Source organism: Nylanderia fulva, unplaced genomic scaffold, assembly GCF_048542155.1.
Source record: "Nylanderia fulva isolate GAGA-0341 unplaced genomic scaffold, ASM4854215v1 Scaffold3, whole genome shotgun sequence".
Taxonomy (NCBI): Eukaryota; Metazoa; Arthropoda; class Insecta; order Hymenoptera; family Formicidae; genus Nylanderia; species Nylanderia fulva.
The window spans coordinates 514,106-533,996 of NW_028190368.1; the positions used below are offsets into that span (position 1 = coordinate 514,106).

The 19,891-nt window shown below is 38.4% G+C and overlaps 4 protein-coding genes across 13 annotated transcripts; 2 read left to right on the top strand and 2 right to left on the bottom strand.

Moving 5' to 3' along the window:
• Positions 1-611: 611 nt before the first annotated feature.
• On the bottom strand, positions 612-10,594 carry Atg2 (Autophagy-related 2). 2 transcript variants are annotated; one of them, XM_029307890.2, is made up of 16 exons: positions 9,985-10,594; positions 8,739-9,051; positions 8,327-8,637; positions 8,044-8,226; positions 7,694-7,918; positions 7,145-7,620; positions 6,754-7,059; positions 6,468-6,585; positions 6,162-6,262; positions 5,583-6,083; positions 5,221-5,499; positions 3,366-5,132; positions 2,523-3,287; positions 2,163-2,437; positions 1,679-1,983; positions 612-1,583 (listed from the first exon to the last, which is right to left on the bottom strand). In XM_029307890.2, the coding sequence occupies exons 1-16, from the start codon at positions 10,144-10,146 to the stop codon at positions 1,347-1,349; spliced, it is 6,324 nt and encodes a 2,107-aa protein (XP_029163723.1). In that variant the 5' UTR covers positions 10,147-10,594; the 3' UTR covers positions 612-1,346. The 2 variants fall into 2 exon arrangements, with proteins under 2 accessions (XP_029163723.1, XP_029163776.1); XM_029307943.2 differs by lacking the exons at positions 8,327-8,637; positions 8,739-9,051; positions 9,985-10,594 and having other exon boundaries at positions 613-1,583; positions 7,694-7,963; positions 8,044-8,059.
• Positions 10,595-10,877: 283 nt separating this feature from the next.
• LOC114935259 (transmembrane protein 179) lies at positions 10,878-14,643 on the top strand. The gene is made up of 2 exons (XM_029308068.2): positions 10,878-11,404; positions 11,867-14,643. Exons 1-2 carry the CDS (start codon positions 11,295-11,297, stop codon positions 12,420-12,422), a joined length of 666 nt encoding a protein of 221 aa, XP_029163901.1. The 5' UTR covers positions 10,878-11,294; the 3' UTR covers positions 12,423-14,643.
• Positions 13,703-15,450, bottom strand: LOC114936312 (uncharacterized). Its single transcript, XM_029309506.2, has 3 exons — positions 15,097-15,450; positions 14,482-14,627; positions 13,703-14,410 (listed from the first exon to the last, which is right to left on the bottom strand). Exons 2-3 carry the CDS (start codon positions 14,599-14,601, stop codon positions 13,940-13,942), a joined length of 591 nt encoding a protein of 196 aa, XP_029165339.1. The 5' UTR covers positions 14,602-14,627; positions 15,097-15,450; the 3' UTR covers positions 13,703-13,939.
• On the top strand, positions 14,724-19,849 carry LOC114935652 (3'(2'),5'-bisphosphate nucleotidase 1). Of its 9 annotated transcripts, none has more exons than XM_029308577.2 (6): positions 14,724-15,476; positions 15,561-15,881; positions 18,242-18,682; positions 18,827-19,055; positions 19,131-19,215; positions 19,337-19,849. In XM_029308577.2, the coding sequence occupies exons 2-6, from the start codon at positions 15,800-15,802 to the stop codon at positions 19,592-19,594; spliced, it is 1,095 nt and encodes a 364-aa protein (XP_029164410.1). In that variant the 5' UTR covers positions 14,724-15,476; positions 15,561-15,799; the 3' UTR covers positions 19,595-19,849. The 9 variants fall into 9 exon arrangements, with proteins under 9 accessions (XP_029164410.1, XP_029165036.1, XP_029164589.1 ...); XM_029309203.2 differs by having other exon boundaries at positions 18,422-18,682; XM_029308756.2 differs by lacking the exon at positions 15,561-15,881 and adding an exon at positions 16,702-17,696.
• The last annotated feature ends 42 nt before the right edge of the window (positions 19,850-19,891 follow it).

The window sequence follows — 19,891 nt, forward strand, 5'->3', positions numbered from 1 at the left end:
GTTCCAAGTTCTAATGAATTTAGAGCTGTTGATTGACTGTCAAGGGAAAAGGATGATTTTCGAACAATTTTACAAGTGTGCCAAAGAATTTTATAGTGTTGTTTCATTGAAATATCTTTTTATATCATCTAAAAATAGCACGCAAAAAATTTTAGGGTGTATTTTCACACTTCTGACGTCATAATCTATAACATGGTCGCGGCAAGAATCAAGGAGTATTTATCTTTTGTTAAATAATATAGCATAGCAAAACACGATAGGACAGTGATGAAATAGTTCCGCTGTTTGACATTTTGTGAGATCGAATGTATCCAGTGATTGCGCAGTGAGAAATGATGGTCGAATCGATCTCAAATCAATGTCAAATTCGTCGAATCGATGACGATTTGACTAATAATTTTCTCACTGGGTGATAGCCGAATCAATAACAAATGTTAAACACGTGTTTATCATCGTACATTAATTTTAATAATTCCAAGAGTGAGTTATTATCGTTTTTTTTTCTTTTTTGCTTAAAAAAATTATTCTGTGATAATTTGAGTATTTAACATTATAAATGCCATAAATATCGTCATATAAAAAATTAAACTGTAAAAAAAACATTAAACAAGGTTTTTTTCTATTATATATAGTTTTATTAATAAAATCTTCTCCGATACATATATCACTGGTATAAAACATTCACATGATTGAAAGAAAAAAAATATACGAGAAGGAATAGCGCGCTGTAATATATAATTCCTTCGCCATAGAACGTAGCTATTTTCATATTCTATAAGTATAACAAGTCGTATCCTTTTTTTCTTTGTACATTTGTAATAAATTATCGGCAATTTTAAATTAAGTGATTTAATTTTTTGCCACAAGTGTACTGCACCTCTTTCGTATAATGTACAAGAAAAATTAATTAAATTGATATCACTACGTTAATATTGTATAGCACACGTAGTTAGGACCCAACGGGGGCGACTCCTCTCTTCTTTCCCGTCTCTTTCATCAGAGAGCTACGCTTTTTTGTTTAGGTCTATTATTACCTCGCATGTCGATACCCACCGAGGCCCAAAATCGTACAGATCAAGCGAGAACGAATCGCGCAGATCTAGTGGGAATAAATCGCTACAATCACAATATCGCCAGACGCACCGCGAAAACGTATGGCACTCTTATCTAATATTCTCTTTCGTTATGCGTATACACATGTCATGAATGTGTTATAATAAAAAGTAATTCGAACCTCCTGATCGGGGTCGATCGATTAATCGAGAAAAAGCTTATTATTTGAGCGAAATTGACTGACGAGATCCAATTTAGCGATCTCCTCCTCTTCACGATCAACTAAGGTATTATTAACTGGCGTCGGAATTTTGTCGCCACTTTTGCACCGCCTCTCGACGCGCATCGGGCACCAACGACGATCGCATCCCACCCAGCACATTGCTGGTTGCCTCTGTCGCTAGGATAATCGGTTTTACGACCGTCGGGGGAATTTGTCGTAGTACACCGCCTACCGCGCCAACTGTGCCCTTGTGCTCGTGTTCCTCGCTCGCCACCCGAACCAACTGAGTCGCAGTCTCGCCTAAACCCTACAAAATCACATGTGAATATTAGAAAAAAATGTTACGAAGAAAAAAGAAGGAGAGATAGAATATAAAATTGTATGCAATTGAATTTGTCTTACCTCTTTTACCAACGTGTAAGCGTTAGCTACCCCCTCTCGAATGTCCAGTGGCTGATTGTAGTATCTCTTTCGACGACCCTTTTGTCCCTTATTCTTGCACCTCACGCTGGGACCAGGACTAACTATGTCATACGCGGTCTCAGCTGTAGTTTGTAACGCTTGCACGATTCTGCATGTCAATTCTAATGCAGCCATCGCGGTACACGTTGTAAAGCTATTCGCCCCGCGTTGTAAACCACGGACGATTCTTCCATCTCTCTGATACTGTTCGATCGGTAACCAAAATAGATCGCGTATCCCTTGAACTGCAACAACAGTGCAATCAAATGCATTATTATTTTTTAAAGAAAGAAAATTCAAGCACTATTCAAGAATATTGCGTATGATTTCTTCTTATATAATTTGATGTACAATATTTTCGAAAATAATTTGATACAGCATTTAATTTTCAAAGAATCAGAATTATAAGTGGTGTTATACTCACACAACTGCACCACAGAATGCATCGGGCCCACGCCGCCGAGTAAACTCGGAAGTTGATTCTTCTTGATGTCTTGCAACCATTCTGAAGCCAGGAACGCGAGAAGCTTATCGTATCCCAATAATCCGTGTCTGTACGACAGTCTTTTCAGTCTTAATTCGGAGCAGTTCAGCTCTGCTAAACCCATTAGCAGACCCGCCAACGGTCCATGAGTGAAATCCATACGTTTCCCGTGGTAATCCAACCTGATGAGAACTTCCGGACCAAATACCACGTTTCTATAAATAGATACGCAATTTTAAAGCAATGAGTGAATTTTGTTGCGCCTTTTAATTCGATAATAATAATTTCGATTTCACATACCTAAAGTATATCGGCTGACTATCATCGTGGACATGGTGGACAGTCTTGGTTTTAGTCTTATTGTCCCTGAACGTCAGCTCATCTTCCAAAAGTATCAATAGATCCTGATCAATGATATTATTCTGCGACATATTCATCATCGCGTTATTCGTCAACGCGTCATCATTCACGCTCATAATGGGCGGATGATGCGTAGGTGTTCCTTGTTTCGATACGGGGGTGGATTGCGAGCTATTGGGTGCGCTAGAGCTTTCTTGGCTTCGCTTCGATCCACCGCCTAGTTCGTTAAAAAATTGTATTAAGAACAGTAGGCTATCTTGGTCTATGTTCAGTCGCAGTGGCAGTAGACTAAGTTTCAAACAACATTCTTGGGCACTTAATCTGGGATCCGGCCTTACGTGAACTGCCTTCATTGTGAACATAATTGAGTGAGACTGCCTGGGTCTCGCCTCGCTGCTGTACTGATAAAGGAATTTGTTTATGTGCGACGACGCCAGTCTATCCCTTACTTCGATCTCGTGCACCAGTAGCACCTGTCTGGATGCTTCCCGGGTGTTCTCCGGATAGACCTCGTGTTGGAAGCGAACCTTGCTCAGTTGCAATTCCATCAGCACGTCATGCCGTCGATTCGGGCCGCCCAAGGTGTGCCAATCGATTAACGATTCGTTGCTTCGAGTTGCGCGCGGTGAATTCGGCACGCTGCCGAAATGCACTTCATTCGGACTAGACTTGTTGAAACCTACTGCACCTATAGCGGACTTACTCCTAGATCAAATAAAAAAGAGAATATATACATTTGCAGAGTTTTCTATAAAGATTTCTTTTAATTTTGAATTTCCATACCTTCCGTGCGCGATATTGTTGCGAACGTTGTCGTTGATGGTGACGTGCTTTGCGGAGGACTGTGGCTGCGAGCAATCAAAATCGTTGCCGCCGTACATGTGCCATATCAGGGTCATCTCGCAGAGAGTATACTTCAAGACGGGTGCAGGATAATTTGGCGGAGTCTGCAACAGATCGGTTTTCCCGACCGGCACGGAAAAGTGATTATCCACTATCCTCAACGGTTCTTGGCACAACGACCGAACCTCAGGTACTCCGTAGCGCGGTATTATTCCCGCGCCGGCCTCTTCTCCTAGGATACAAAATTCGTCGTCGTCATCGTCGTCGTCGTCCACGTTGCACGCGATCGTTTTACCGCGTTCTTGCGAATCCTTCGTACGCGTCTCCACCCCGCGCAATGCGGCGCAGGACTCGTCGGGGAAGAAGAACTCGACTCGATTCTCCGTCATCGGTGCCTTCCCGGTTTCATTCCCGCTCCGAGTCGTTATCGTCGTCCCCTTCACGGTCTCCTCCAACGCGTCCTCCATCAGACTGTAGACTCGCTCCACCTGACTCCTGCTCAGAGTATTGATACTCTCGACGCCCAAAAGATTCTCTTCGTGCAACGTCGTGGATGTCGGTGGTGGCACAGTGGTGGGTATGCTCTCGGTGCTGCCATGATTTGTTGCGCTGTTGTTCGGTTGCTGTTGCAAGTCGCCGTCGTTGGCGACGTAAGTGAGCAGCTGCATGAGAGCGCGACCGGAGTCCGAGCAGGTCCTTATGTGCAACACATTGTTACTCGCCCGGAGGTCGACGCGCGGCGTGCCGCCGTACATCCTCTCGTTCAGGCGCAGCGACAATTCAAACAAGCCGAAATTCATCACGCACACGTAATCCCGCTTGATATCCACCGCTGTCTTTTCGCGCGTCAATTTATCCGATATGAAGAGCGCGACGTCTTCCGCGATAAAGCGCAACGTCGACGTGTTGGTCTGCGCGGTGATGTTACTCGACACGCTGAAATTGCCGAGGGTCACGATGGATCTCAACGGCAGATGAAGCGGCCTGTAGTCGATCGCGCAGTCCCAAAGATGCAAATGCAATTCGGTTAAAACGCCCGGCGGGGTGTAACCCGCGACCGGATGATCCGCAACATCCAGACAGTCTAAGAACTCTGTGAACCACGTAGTGGTGGTGGTGCACATTCGATGCCTCAACGTGGCATTGCTTATACCTATCGCGACACGAAACGTCTTTATACGGTGCGTTTGATGAGCCGCTTGTATCCTCACCGCGATCGTCATCATGTCTTTGTCGTTGGAATTCGCCGCTATGTTGCTGCCGGGTCCGCTGCGATATATCGTTCTCTCACAGTGTCGCGGTGTAACGCTGTTGATACACCTCAACGGTGGCGTCTGCGACGGGCTGGTCGTTAGACCGCAGTGATCGAGCGATATGCTCTTCATCATGGCGCAAGCGTAGCTCAGATTCACATTTCCTTTGTACGCTGTTACGGAGAATATTGTAGCATCCTCCAAACGAATAATAAGCTCCCCTTGTTGTCCGGGTATAACGTTGCGCATGGAATCGCGTACGGGAGTGTACATAGACAGCAGACCCTGATTGATGCTCAGAGTCATGGCTAGTTTGCTCTGAGCTTTCTTCGATGACATTCGCGTCTGCTGATGATCCTTGCGATTCTTCTCGTTCGTCGTAGAATGGAAAATACCTTCCTCGTCTGAATCGGAATCGGAATTGTATTGAATTCCGCTCTTGCACATGCTGAATCTGTAAGTTATACATATTATAATTTTTAGAATAATTTTTTGGAAATATTTTCCACAAATTTTTCGCGAAATGTTTTCAAAATATTTACCTAGGGTAAGCGGATTCCTGTAAGAGTGTCGATGCCAAATCGAGGCCGATGTGACTTTCTATGTGAGTGCTGTACTTGGGTCTGGGCGCTGACGGTTCCCACAGGAATAAATCGGTATTGAATCGATTGTAGAGTTGCTCGTAAATGCGTTTAGACGGTATTTGGACGGAAGCGCAAGGTAGATTGATTTCCAATTGCAATCTAGAGCCGTGTATACCTTCCTCTATAAATTCCAACATCTCTTGTCGATTGCCGGGTATAATTAATTCCTCGCCATCACTGTTGGAACATTTATTAAAAAAAAAAAATTATAAATCTCAATAGACATATCTATTTATTTTAAAACGTTTAAGGACATCAACCTTTGCTCATTCTTTTCACCGTGTTCGTGAGACCTCGAGTGAAGTGTGTCAGATTCACGCATAATTCGTCTAGAGGTGAATGGGGAAGGCGCGTGTTTCGGGGTTTTCTCCAAGGTATCGTCCAAAATCCGTTTATCGTTTTCGGGCTCTTCCTCGGAACTGTCTTCCAACGGGGCACCGAGACGTTCTGGATACACGATGATCACCACTCTCGCCCAACCAAGACCGTCGTTGACCTGTTGATACGATGGGGCATCACTCTTCTCGTCGGCCGTGGCTAAACCGATCTCGATCGGCGTGTCACCCTCGGTTTCCACGTATGATAACAATAATCGGCGACACTGTAACTCATGCCTAGCTAGATAATGAGATCGACTATCCATAGTGGAATGAACTTGAGCGTCTGTCATTTGCACTATCATGTAGTCGGACCTCACGGATCTCTTCCACCATGGTGCACGACTCATATCGTGCAATGGTCTTAAGTCTGGGACAGGAAATCTATGTAAAAGAAAAAAATGTAGATCAAGCTTGATGCACTACTGCGAAATACTCATTATTTGATATTTGATGTAGTACCTCAGCTTTATCGTACACGATGACGAAGAAACTTTTACGTCCACTCTGGAATCTGGCAGTGTTGCACTATCCACAGCTTGATCAAATAATGTCTGTTGATTCTGTAAAATATAATGTGAATCTTGGTAAATTGAATATAAGAGTATATACAATTATAGAACAATTATAATTATAATATTAAAGATAAAATAAATACTTTTGAAAAAATAAACTTAATTTGTATAAATATATTGAATCTCTGGGAATACTGAAATATATTGAATATATTGAGAAAATACACTTAGTTATACAAATATATATACTTACAGCATCTCTAGTATTTATTACAGGATTGCAAGTACATATTGGCTGTGGATTAAGGATAGCGGATATTCTATCTACAATAGTAATGTCTACTTCGCCTCTGCAGGGTTCCATTTGAATGCTAGAAGATAAGATTGCTTAAAATACTAATTTAATTTATTCGCAATTTGCTATCGATTAATAAAATCAACTAATTCTGTTAATTAATTAATTTAAAATAACAAATTGATATCAAAGTAAAATATTCAATTGTTAGATTGTTTAAAGAGGTAAATGCGAAATGACTTACTCGATTTCTGTGCGTGGATGTGCAAATTTCGTCATGTGAGCATGCCGGACAGCCTTTTGTGTATATTTAAATCTCATTCTAAAATCAATTTTATTGGAAAATCCAATATTATTAGCTGCATTTTCTTTCGTAAACGCTAATAGCTCGACAAATTCCATCGTTGATGCTCGATACGAGTTGGGGTTGTTGGAGTCGACCAAACACTCTACAACTTCCAGACTAGCTAAAGTCATGCTCCCCGATATCGCAGAATATTGACTAGTAGTCTTTTCACTGCCTTCAACCACTAGCGGTGCAGCCAATAACCTAATTAATTGATATTTTCTTTTTAATTTTTTTTTAAATTAATACAAAAATTAGATTTATCATTGTTCTAATATGATTAATGTACCTGATATGACTTAATCGACAGGCATCTGTGAGCGATTTTGATGCTGTATCGAAATCTTTACTTCCAAAGCCACCCATTGCGAAAGTTCCCAATTGTCTGAAAAATTCCTTCGCAGTATTTTTCATTTGTCTTACACTACTAGAAGTTAGACCGAGTTGTTCCACGCACGGGGTCAGTATATCTTCGTGCAACAGAACTAGAGCGACGGAGGACACCCTTATGTGGAACTGAGTAGTCTCTGCGGAAGTGTCGTTGTCTATATTGTGTCTTTGTCTATTATATCTTGTCGGCAGATTTGTCACAGAACTTTTTGAACTGATGCTACTGGTCGATATGCTACCATCCATACTGAAACTATTGCTCACGATCGAATCACACATCGATGTAGATCCCGGCAATTTCATCGGTAAGAATTCATCTTCATTATCCGATTCATCGACGGACCCTGTAGACCATCCTTGCGCGTATCGTAGATCCTGTAATATATAATTGCAATATTACTAATGTATTAAATTACATATACAAAAACGTGTCGATAAATTTCATTACCATAGTCTTCAAATCTTGCATAGGATGCGTCTGATGAATGAGTTCACGTTCTATGCGATTGAAATCGCTGCTAGCCATAGGTTTTTCTGCATATCTTCTTGGAACGACATTACTCATGTCTTCTAGATTCGGCGATGCTAGGCCATGTGCTAATTCTAACAAAACGTGCAACTGTCTGGGACTCAAGAACAAGGTAAGTGATCCCAGAATAATTTCTAGTTCTACCTGAGGAATACACATTGTTCCTTCATTTTAGAGGAATATAAAAATCTGGACCGGAGATATATATATCGTTACGGATACCATTTGAATCAAAAGATTAGAAATAACTTGTAATAATTTTTACTTACCTTTGGTCCCGATATTCCTTCCCCTTGTTTCATCTTCAATCTTATTTCTTGTCTACCCGCTAACTTGGCAAACATGATGGGATTTAATTCGTTTGAGTTGTTGACGGCATTTCCCTCTGGAGGAGTGTGCAGTATGCTCAGAGTAGGAGACATTTGTGCGGATGTAAACAGACTATCTGAATTCTATTGTCCAAAAAAGAGAAAAGAAGTTAAGATCTGATAAAATCTCTTTTACAATAATACTCGCGATATCGATATTCTACTTGATACTCGTTATACTTACTTTAGAATCGGGAGTAGAGCACGTACTTGTCACTAAACTTCTTGAAAATGTTCTCGCGCGGGAGGGAAATTCATCGGTGTGAAAGGTCACTCCTTCCATATAGAATCGTTTAGTGGAGAATGCCGAAATGATGTAACCCTTTGCACATTCATCGGGATCCAGGGACGTACCACTAGGATCTAATCCAGCCTCATCAGAGTATTCAAGGTTCTGTATCCACATTTCAACCGCCACTCCCATGGAAGAGTTCAAAGGTACGTGTTCCAGACGTATCACAGTATCGATGAATCTCACTTTGACCCTGGATAAAACTGAAATACACCAACAATAGAAAAGGTAAGTTTCAAATCTCACTCAATTTCAGATTTAAAAGTATAACTTGCACTTGTGTAGAAATAAAATAATATTCTACTTGAATCTATAGTCTGCGCAAATAGCTCCACTGCTTCTAAAGGTTGAGCGTTTCCTGCGTTGGACGCTTCCTGCTGTAAACACTCCTGTGCTAGTTGCATACTGGACGTCATGGAACTCCACATGGACTCGAACATCGACGTCCCGGTCTCGACTCTTTGTCGCGGTTGCACCGTAAATCTGAGGCCCTTCACCTCCATATAACTCGCTTGGCTGAGTAACGCTGACCATGGTATACTAAGAGATATCTCCAGTATAAAACCGTCAATGAATTCCACTGGAAGATGTTGTTGCTCTCCCATCTCATTGAGGCCCTAGAATTGCAATAGATAATCATTCTTTTTGTAAAAAGGAACCAAATATATATCAATTATATCATAAATATTTATTTAATAAAAAAGGGAATAAAGAAATAAGATTGTTTACAAATCAATGAATAGCCATTATCTGGAATATAAAAAAATTGACACACTGTAAGTAGATTAAGGAAACAGTTATTCAACTGTATTATCAAGCGCAATAGTCTGCAATAAATTATCAGTTATTAGCATAAAAGAAAATATAGTGTCAACCAATGAACTAGCACTATTGATGTGCCTCATTAATCAATGCATGAATGCAATCAATTGCGTTTGTGATGAATTGTTATATTAATATATAAAAACAGTTGCAATATATAGTTTTTATTTAATCAATAACAGAAAGTGATAAATTCTTTTGCACGCAAAATATAAAAAATAGAATAAAATAAAATATAAAATATAACAAAATTTAGAATAAATACTTTAGACAGGAAACTGCACAATTAATGAATGCATTTTATTTCATTATCTATTTATTATTTGACTTTTAATCTTAATATTTAGTCGCATTATGCATATACATTAGCACACATATAGTACAATTAACTGTTCTCTATACATATCTTTCGACTATCATCGTGCAATGTTCAAGAAAAATGATTGCAGAATATACGCAGCGAGAAATACGCGTTCGTTTATCGAATCATCGGACATCGTACGACATCTCATCATCGTAATCGAACTTACTCGGTTTTTAAATGGATCAGCTGTTTAAAGACAACACGCGACGCACGAGATAGTCTCGCGGCGTGTAAGTAAATGTGTCTAATAATGCGCGTGGCGCATTTACGAAGTGGTGCAATATATCTTATCATCGCAAATTAGCTAACGGGAGAAGGAACGAGACAAAGGAAAAAAAAGAGGAGCGCGCGTTAAATATCCCACCTGCACGTTGAGATAGACATTGTCCACCTGGCCCTTCCCGTTGTACAGATCCACGGTCAGTTGATCTAGCGAGAGATCGTGGAGGAAGTGACCGAGGTAACGCTGCAGTAAGTACTTGCAGGCCCTCTTCTTGATGTCCGCCGACCAGCCGAGCCAAGACATTGCTGAAAGGTTTCGTCCCGTCTTGACAAATTTATTCCAAGGAAAATTCCGCTCGTATTTTGCGTCTGCGATAGGGAATCATCATCATCTCGTCGTCGTCGCACCAGGCACGTTGTCGCTAGGCATTGTCCCCTCTCTCTCTCTCTCTCTCTTTTTCCCTTTTTCTTCTTTCTTTCTCCTCTTTAAGCGGCGAACGAACGCAAAACTCGTATTTAGCAGCAACGACTTAGTAGCGGACGACTCGCTCGGAATCTCATCTCCTCGACGGCTGACATAATATTAATCCGCGATCCTCGAGCGAACAATGGCGATGCGCTGCGACACGACACGCGGGTGTACGTCGGTCGCGTGGCGTCCCCACCTCGGATCGGAGTCGAACTGATTCGGAAAGACAAAAAACTCGTCCGTCCGACTCGACAGACCCGGCCGAACGCGAGCGAATGAGCGCCGAGGCCGATTCCGCTCCCGCTCTCGCTTCTGCGTCTCGTCTCATTCGTCGCGCTACTCCAAGGCCAGGCGGGCGGGAAACATTTTTGAAGAAATAAACAGGAAGAACCAATGATCCTTTCCGACTCCTACGGTTTCCGGTACTTGTTTATCCCCCTGATGCCCCATCTACACCTAAGGATAATTCTACTTGTGGCTTATTTCAGGGAGTAGGATGGACGATCAAAAACCATCCTGAATCTTGAAGTTGGTTTTCAATCGTAAATTCAATCGAAACAATTTACGTAATTTAATTTAAATTTAGATTGAAAACCTGAACCTGAAGGATTTCCAAAACAACATATACAAAAAATGGCGATGAAAGAAAAAGAGAAAATCGTGGAAATCGTTTATTCATCGGTGAAAAAGACCAAGAGATCCTCCGATTCGCAAAATGCGCCAATTGGACGAGGTTGCGTGCGGTGACGTCATCGGCGCTCTTGTCGCACACATGCGCCCTCCGAGCTGCGCACGTTCGCGGACGATTGTTTTGACAAGTGCCCCGATTGGATTTAAAGGGATCTGAAGCATCCGTCAATGAGAGTATGGTGGAGTACATGGATTCTAATTAATAACCGTTCGTCACGTAATCGTATGCCAGGATCTTGCGTTCGTCGAAACGCTCTCGTTTCGATTGTACAACCTTTAACCTGCTGAGAAATATGGCACTGACCAATATCTTGCTACTCAGCCAAATAGCGGGCTACGTCGTAGCTCTTATTCTGTCGCTCTGCATCATTGTGCCGATGAGCCTGCACCAGGATGAGTTTCGGTAAAGATCAGGAGATACAAGTCAATCAGTTGACGTTTGAAATTATTTCTACTCTATATACATCTCTAGTTGTATCTCTAAAGTTAGAGGCGCAAATAAATGTACTCAAGTACACACTTTTATTGAAAGTGTTATAAATGTGGTTCAAAAAATATATTTAAATGATTGCCTCTAGATGCACTAAATGTGCGCTCATACTATCACATTTGTCGTGGCACATTTAGAGATACATCTAGAGATAAATCTAAGAGATGTAAGCACTAAATGTGCAATAAAAATATGATTGATTTTAAATGTACATTTATCTGTATCTCTAAGAAATAGATGTAAGCTCTAAATGTGCGATAAAAGTATGATTGATTTTAAATGTACATTTATCTGCGTTTCTAACTTTAGAGGTATATCTAGAGATAGATGCGAGTTCATAATATGAACCTTAGTAATTATTTTTTCTTCTTGTAGGGGACATTGTCTTCTGTTCTCCACTGGGGTCTGGCAGGAGTCGGATGGCCAGTTCGTGGTGAAATGGGCATCACAGGCTTACTGTAATTACACCATATTTGTAGGCCTGGTACTCCTCATAGCATCAGCGGTACAGATCTACCGGTTGTCCTTGCTGATGTACCGCAGCGAGGACAGCTCGTTCCTCTCAGCTTTCGTGGACGTCGTCACATCCATCATCCTCGCCACCGTCACCCTGATTGCGGCGATTATCGTTACCTTAGGCTTTATGACGTGGTGCCAATGTATGACCAAGAGGTTCCCTTCGTGCGAGCTAGCCGCTGGAAATGATATCGACAAGGCTGACGGCATCGACACGTCCGGCTTTCATATCGAACTTGGCGCTGCTCAATTCGGCATCTGGAGCAGTCTTTCGATTTGGGTCGGTTTGTCGGTTTTCGCGGTCTTAAAACTGTTGCGATACCATCAACTCGAAAATATGAAGGTCTCCATGTATAGAGAGAGGCAAAAATTGATAGAAGCCACTACCAGCGGTCAGCAACAGGAGCCGAGTTAAAATTTGATGGTCCAAGTTTTCGTTTTCAGGACTGATATGTTTATAAGAATACGTTTGTTAACTTGCAGAGGTAAATAAGACTATATCTCTAACAACATATATTTTATGTAAACAGTTACGTTATAGGTGTGAATTCTTCATTAGTTTTGAAACGCACACAATTTCTGCGCGAATGAAATGATATATTAATATAATGGCTATTATTTGTGAACACTGATGCAGAGTCGATTAGTTTCACAAAAAAATACAATTTAATATTTTTTAATTAAAACCAACATACCTGTGTCTACAATAAAATATTTTTGAAATATCACACACAAATAGGGATAATCTCATTTACTACTGAAGAAAAATTCTTCAATAAAAATGAACAAAAAGGCTCTAATAAAAGATAAAACACAAAGAGGAAAATGAGCTAATGACAGCCAAACGTAGAAAACAGTGCAAATAAATAACTTCATAAAAAATTTTTTGTTTCCATTTCTTATCGGACTATTTTTAGTTGTCTAATTGTTAACAAAATTATTTGTGTGCATATTATTTTTTTAGCACAATGACATTTTTGTGACAATGTCATATTATTGCATCTGTCAAGTTCTCTAACAGCTGGAACCGATTGGAGGATTTACATTTTTACTATTTTTCTATTTGAATCATGATGGATTGCATGGAAGTCGAATAACACAATTTTTATATAATTATATATACTAGTCATATTTTATTATTTTTATGGATGATACGAATAATTTTGTTAATTTTATTTAGTAATTGTTAAATAATTATTGAAAATTGTTCGATAAAGAGATTCAAAATATTTAATTGAAGGATTTTTTATGAATATATTAATTTACGCTATTTTCTGCACTTGGATCACACACAACACACACATATTAGTTCTTTTTTCTCTTTGTGTTTTAATATTCTTTAATACTCTTGCATCATATATTATTCGACTTTCTATAACTTTAGACATATAAGGTTTTTATAAAAAATTATGTTAATAATGTATATATTATAGTATAAATATTTCCATTTGTATTAAAACAAATAGAAACATCATATAGTATAAGTCATATAGTATAAGTGTAACAAAAGTTGTGTGATATATATTACTGCTACATATCTTTTATATCATTCTTTTAATATTTTTCCGATTCTATTATTCTATTATATCTGTATATGTATATAATGCGTATGAGGTCGTTGAATTATTGAGTTTGAGTATATAATTTGTGGGAGAGATTCTTGTAACGATAGCCTAAATTTAAATAATACTTAAATATGTTTAAATATATTTATATCATATACGAATTATAATTATACATGTATAAACTATAAAGTGATAATATATCAAAATTATATCATCTGACCACCAAACTAAAATATAATGTGCTACATTTTTAACCCTGGAAATTTCAATACATATAACAATTTGCAAATATGTAACTCACATGTGACAAATCAAACTAAAATGATTAAATGGCTAAATAAACGATCAAAGTGGCGACGTGACTTGATCAGAAATTATATAATCTTTGTATTTTCTTGCATATACCGAGCGTGCTTCTACGACTACCCGGTGGACACGTTCTCCTGGGAACGTCGATTATCATAAAGGGCGCGGTGTCCGTTGACACGCACTCCAACTGGAAGGTGGTTTCGTTTACGGCTATTACTCCATCGGGCGCGCAAGGACCTCCTATCGTTTTCAGAGGATAACACGTGTCGTTGAACGGCACTACGCCGTCCTCCAAGCAAGGATTCTGCACGCAACGTGGCACCGCCTCGTTCTCGGGTAGAACGACATAATTCCAGGGCGGACAAGGACCCTGCCTGTAGGCCTCGTGGCAGGAATCATTCAATGGAAAGTATAGGAATCGTGGTCTACAGTCGCACACCCAGGCGTCCTTCGCACTGTCACCAGGATAAAGAAGCATGTTCTTCGGACAACTATCCGGGGCAGACACGGGAATACGTTCCGTTATCGCCTAAGAGAACGAATATATCAAGAAAAGTCTACACACATCTCTTCATTTTTTTTACATTATATCTTTATTACCGTGGAATTGCCGCCGCTGACGTGAGACGTTTCTTCATCAGTCGGAAATGCCAGATCCTGGCCAGGTATCGTCATACAGTTGTACGTAAGAAGCACAATACCGACATATAAGAACTTCATCTTTGTTGTTGGATGAAACTGTCCCACTGAGAAGATCGAAAATACAGATATTTAGAAATGAAAAATTGAAAAGGCCAGCGATAATCGCAATGTAAAACTTGGATAAACAAGCGCAAAGGTCAATCGGAGAGCTAGTTGTGTATGGGTATATTAACGATGCTAATGATTATTTAGAAAATAATTGCACATAGGGATGTCTCGATCCGTTTCTTCTTCGATGTAAACTAGAAAAATAGAAAGCCGGAAATATTCATATATATATATAATGGGCGTTTTCTTGGAATATATATATATATTCCAAGAGAACGCCCATTATGAACTATCAGAATTTATCTGACTAGCTATTAATGAGATATTTATATATGTATTAACATTTATTTATAGTGTTAATTTATAAATGTGGTATTTTATATGGCTCTCTTCGACTGGCGCTCTTCGAGATTTAATGCAGAATATGAAACTAAAATATGATATATGAATATGAGAATTCCTTACAATGTGTTCTTGGCAATACTTCCTGTCCTATCTTCCGGTAAGAAAAGAAGATGCTCACGCCTGACAGGAGAGATACTCTCGAACGTACGTACAATTACACTGTGAGCCGAACACGACTACGATGTTTGAAGGCCAACCAGTATTAAACAAAAGAAAATAAAAGAGTATACCGACTAAAACGATAATCCTCTTCACTAATACCGATGCGCCTCTATATGTATACGTATGTATATATACAACTTGCGAGAAAGCCGTTATGACATATATGTACAGGAACAGTAGAGGAAGAGGAATTCTTCGGAAAAATATGCTTCTTGGAACCACGATTCAAGATGATTAAATTACTCGCACCAAGATGTGACATAGACCAACACTGAAAAGTAAATATGTTTTTTTCTTTTTTAACATGTCTGACGATGTAAAACATAATTCTTTATGTAATTGAAACTTAAATTATTTATTAGGCTTATCAAGAATCACGGTCTAGTCATGTGATGTATGTTATATATACAATATATTGCAGAAACGAGCATAGAATATTCGAGTATCAAAGAAAAGTAAAAATTTTTATTACTGTAATCATATTTACAGAAAGTGTATCGTTCGAATCGCTCAGAGATTCGGCTCACTCGTCTATCTTCAAGTTATCTTCGAATTCTATGAGTTCGTTGAGTGGGTTTAAATTATTCATACATGCTAAGAAATGACTCTTGTCGTATTCAGGCCAGGATTTAAATTCCTTAAAAAGTTCTATCAATTGTGCTGGAGTCAAGTCACCAAATTGTGTAAATATTGTGTAATCTTTAGCTATTAATCTGATTCCACATTCTGGTACCCATTTTCTGAGGATAAAATATGCAATTATAAAATAAAATATAAAAAGATGCATATATATATATATATATATATATAATTTTATGATAGAAAAATATTTGATGAAAATCATAGTTACATCACTCACTCTAATTCAGGTATCACTCTGTTACAGCGTTTCTGCATGTGATGTCTTACAAAATACGAAAACGTTAGCCAATCGTTTTGTGATAATTCTGAGTAAAGGCTCGATTTTGGCTCAATTTTTATCACATTTAGTTGCTCATAATCCTCTTTTGCCCACATACAGGTTGAACTCTGTTTAACTTTTCTGTTTTGCCTTGGCCGAGGCAAAAAAGCATTTCTATTTAACGTGCCCAAAAGTTTAGAACTGAACATTGCTTGAAACATCACTTTTGCATAAGTATATATCTTAGCATTACTGGTATCACAATTGTATTTCTAAAAACATGATACAATCAAATTTTAATATAATTATCAAGTATACCATAAAGAGAAGAAAAATAAAATACTAACATGCCACAGAGACGGAGATATCGCAAGGTAGAAGACAGGTCTTCCATGTAACATAAAGTAATTGCGAAGCAACAAACTTTGTATGAGGTGATGAAAAAAGAATTTATCAGACGTCGCACCAATTATCTGCATAGAAGTTTCATCTTCCCATTTTTTATTTTGTACTCCTTGAAAAATTTCCTGTATCTGATTCTCACCTTTACTTCTGTCTTTATAAAACAACTTGCGAATACTAAGAAGATTAATATTTCTCAGATCCAATCTTCCGGAATACTTCTTATGGATCGCATTCAATATTGGATGTAGCTGCTTCTTCCCTTCGTACAGATGAATTAATGGTACATCGTTTTTCAATAATTCTGTAGTTAATACACCGTAACCAGGATTCAATTCAGCAACAAAACATGTATTCTTCAAAAGATCATTTTTGATCAAAGAGACATATTGTGCAGCTGTGTTTCTGTCGATTAAATATAACACGCCTACATCTGTCTGATAAAACTTCACCTGTTTTGTACAAACGTCGACTAAATCTGGATTAACACTGCGCACATAGTTAATAATATCAAGTATCTCTTTATCATCCAATATAGATTTTCTTCTCTTCTTGTTTATTTGTAATTTTATCTTTTCAATTTCCTTCATCTGTGCAGTATCATATTTTGCTTTCTTCAAATTTAAATTATCGCTGGTTAATGTCGAGCAATAAACATTTAAAACATGCTTACTTCTTCCTGACAACCAGGAACTCATCACTGGCAACAAGTTTTTGCTCCACATTTTGCATCCAATTTATTATAAACCAAAAATACAAAATCTAGTTATTTATGACAAGTGTCATAAATAATGAAGTAATCCTGGAAAAGACGTCTCTTCATCGGTATCAATTGATTCTTCCAACATATATTATAAAAATGGAAAAATTAATCAGAACACTTCTATAATAATTGCCTAAATTAAAAAATTATTGGTCAGATTAGGTTAGATTAGATTTGTTGTTATCATATAAAACACGTGTTTTAATGAAGAATAATTTTTCTTGATTGTAAAAATTAATTATGCCGATTGATTGATGACAATATTCGTCAAATTATCTTGTATCACATGTAATTTGTCGAACAATTCAAACAAATTCGTAGATATAATACCCATACACGTGTTTTCGTCATGTATCAACCTAATCTCAACCTAGTTTTATCTGTGCATGTATAACCTCATCCAAATACAATTTGCTTCCGCTGTTTTTGCTTGTACGTTATTTAAGATAACAATAAGTAATTAAAAAGTATGTAATCTCAGAAATTCTAATTTTTAAGAAATTTGAATATTCTTTGTTTTTCTTCTATATTTATTATGTATATTCTATATTTTATATGCATTAATTTCGATTTAGACAAACTCATAAATAGCAAAACTTTAAATATGTTATTTAAATATATATTTTCTAATATATTATATATAATATGCAATTATAATATATATATACATATATATATATATATGTTATAATTATATATAATATAATTATATGCAATATATATATATGTGTGTGTGTGTGTGTGTGTGTGTGTGTGTATTACATATAATTATATTATATTTTCTATTTTGAAAAATCTATAAAAAGTTTAGTAATTATTACATCGATAAAGATATATATCAAGGCATGAAAAAGATTTAATTAAAATTAAAATCTATTTTCTTGTTTATGAGATTATTATTATTAAATTATTTTTGTTATGCTTGTATATATATATATATTTGTTTAAATATTTTAGATATCATCTTTGGGTTTCAGGGAAGAAAACCGTTTATCAGGATTACATTATTTCTCTACTATCATCTTCATCATCACAATTATCGTTGTCAAGATTTTATAAAATGGCTCAAAGTGCAGCTTTATTGTCACGCATAATGGCATCCTCTATATCTGCCACTGTGCAAGCTGGTAAAATAATTCGAAATGTCTTGAACAAAGGTGGATTGAACATAGTGGAGAAGGGTAAGAATGATCTACAAACAGAGGCGGATCGTTGCGCTCAACGATGCATCATAACATCCCTGAGTCGTCAGTTTCCCAATATAACTATAATCGGTGAAGAGGAACCATCCAGTTGCGAGGTACCATCTGAATGGATCATCACAGAAGCAGATCAAGAGGTGTTGCAACTAAAGCTACCATCCCACCTGGAGGAAGTTAATCCCAAAGACGTGTGTGTTTGGGTGGATCCTCTAGATGGTATCAATATCTTTATTTAAATCTTGAATCTTGAGTTTTGCTATGACAGTAAAATGCATTTGCATCTCTACGTTATTTCACAATGTCCAAGATATAAAATAACAGAAAACGTTCGTTATATTCATGAAAGAATTCACTTTGCAGGTACAGCAGAGTATACTCAAGGACTGGTGGAGCACGTCACAGTATTGGTGGGTGTAGCAATCGGTGAAAAAGCAGTTGGAGGCGTAATACATCAACCATACTATAGGAAGGACGAAAATAGCACATATGTTGAAAATGGTCGTACATTGTGGGGTATCGACGGCGTGGGATTCGGTGGTTTCACGCCAAAACCACCTCCGGAAGGAAAGAGAATAATCACGACCACTCGGTATAGCGATTTTAACATTATATTGCACTGCAGTATTTTACACGAATATATACGTTTCCTCGTCTTCGTTTTCAGCTCGCATTCCGACAGCATTGTCCTGAGCGCGGTAAAGTCCTTAAATCCAGACGAGGTGTCGCGCGTAGGCGGTGCCGGGCACAAGGTAATTACACCAACGAATATTAATATGATTTTGGTCAATGATGACTAACATCACCGGCAATCTTTGAATTGTTCGAGATTTATAACGCGACTGAATTAAATCAAGATACATTTATTCGCAGGTAATTCTCCTGTTGGAGGGAAAAGCTCACGCATACGTGTTTGCCAGTCACGGATGCAAGAGATGGGACACCTGCGCCCCCGAAGCTGTTCTTCGCGCGATCGGCGGTGTCTTGACCGATCTACACGGTGAATGCTACTCGTACAACCGAGAGACGACGTACGCAAACACGAGAGGCGTCCTGGCTACCGCGCCTGGCCAGTCGCATCAGTGGTACTTGAGTCGTATACCTGATGAAGTAAAGCAAAAGTTGCAATAGGTAATATCGCGACGTGGTTCGTGGTTTTTAGCTACTTATTTTTAACGGACTTTCTCGACTATTTCTCGCGTTCTTTGCATTTGCGTCTTTTATCGGAAGTTTTAATAATCATTTCGGGGACGCGAAATAAGAAAACATTCCGTAATGATTTTATATTCCTCGATACTCTGGTGTAAAGAAGAAAAAATACTAGCGCAAGAGCTATATTTTGAAACAATGTAATTACGCAATAAAAGAAACACATTTTGTTCGAAAGAGACTTGATTATTTCGCTATTATTTTGTTTACTAGTCGAGA

What these genes read in the sequence shown, in the direction of transcription:
- LOC114936312 (XM_029309506.2), bottom strand. Translation starts at nt 14,601, where the DNA reads ATGAAGTTCTTATATGTCGGTATTGTGCTTCTTACGTACAACTGTATG. An exon ending in TCAGCGGCGGCAATTCCACG is followed by an intron (nt 14,411 to 14,481) that starts GTAATAAAGATA and finishes TCGTTCTCTTAG; the next exon opens with GCGATAACGGAACGTATTCC.
- LOC114935652 (XM_029308577.2), top strand. Translation starts at nt 15,800, where the DNA reads ATGACTCTTGTCGTATTCAGGCCAGGATTTAAATTCCTTAAAAAGTTC. An exon ending in GAGTCAAGTCACCAAATTGT is followed by an intron (nt 15,882 to 18,241) that starts GTAAATATTGTG and finishes TTTGGGTTTCAG; the next exon opens with GGAAGAAAACCGTTTATCAG. An exon ending in AGAATAATCACGACCACTCG is followed by an intron (nt 19,056 to 19,130) that starts GTATAGCGATTT and finishes CTTCGTTTTCAG; the next exon opens with CTCGCATTCCGACAGCATTG.
- LOC114935259 (XM_029308068.2), top strand. Translation starts at nt 11,295, where the DNA reads ATGGCACTGACCAATATCTTGCTACTCAGCCAAATAGCGGGCTACGTC. An exon ending in CTGCACCAGGATGAGTTTCG is followed by an intron (nt 11,405 to 11,866) that starts GTAAAGATCAGG and finishes TTCTTCTTGTAG; the next exon opens with GGGACATTGTCTTCTGTTCT.
- Atg2 (XM_029307890.2), bottom strand. Translation starts at nt 10,146, where the DNA reads ATGTCTTGGCTCGGCTGGTCGGCGGACATCAAGAAGAGGGCCTGCAAG. An exon ending in TGCGCAGACTATAGATTCAA is followed by an intron (nt 8,638 to 8,738) that starts GTAGAATATTAT and finishes GGTGTATTTCAG; the next exon opens with TTTTATCCAGGGTCAAAGTG. An exon ending in AAGGAATATCGGGACCAAAG is followed by an intron (nt 7,919 to 8,043) that starts GTAAGTAAAAAT and finishes TGTATTCCTCAG; the next exon opens with GTAGAACTAGAAATTATTCT.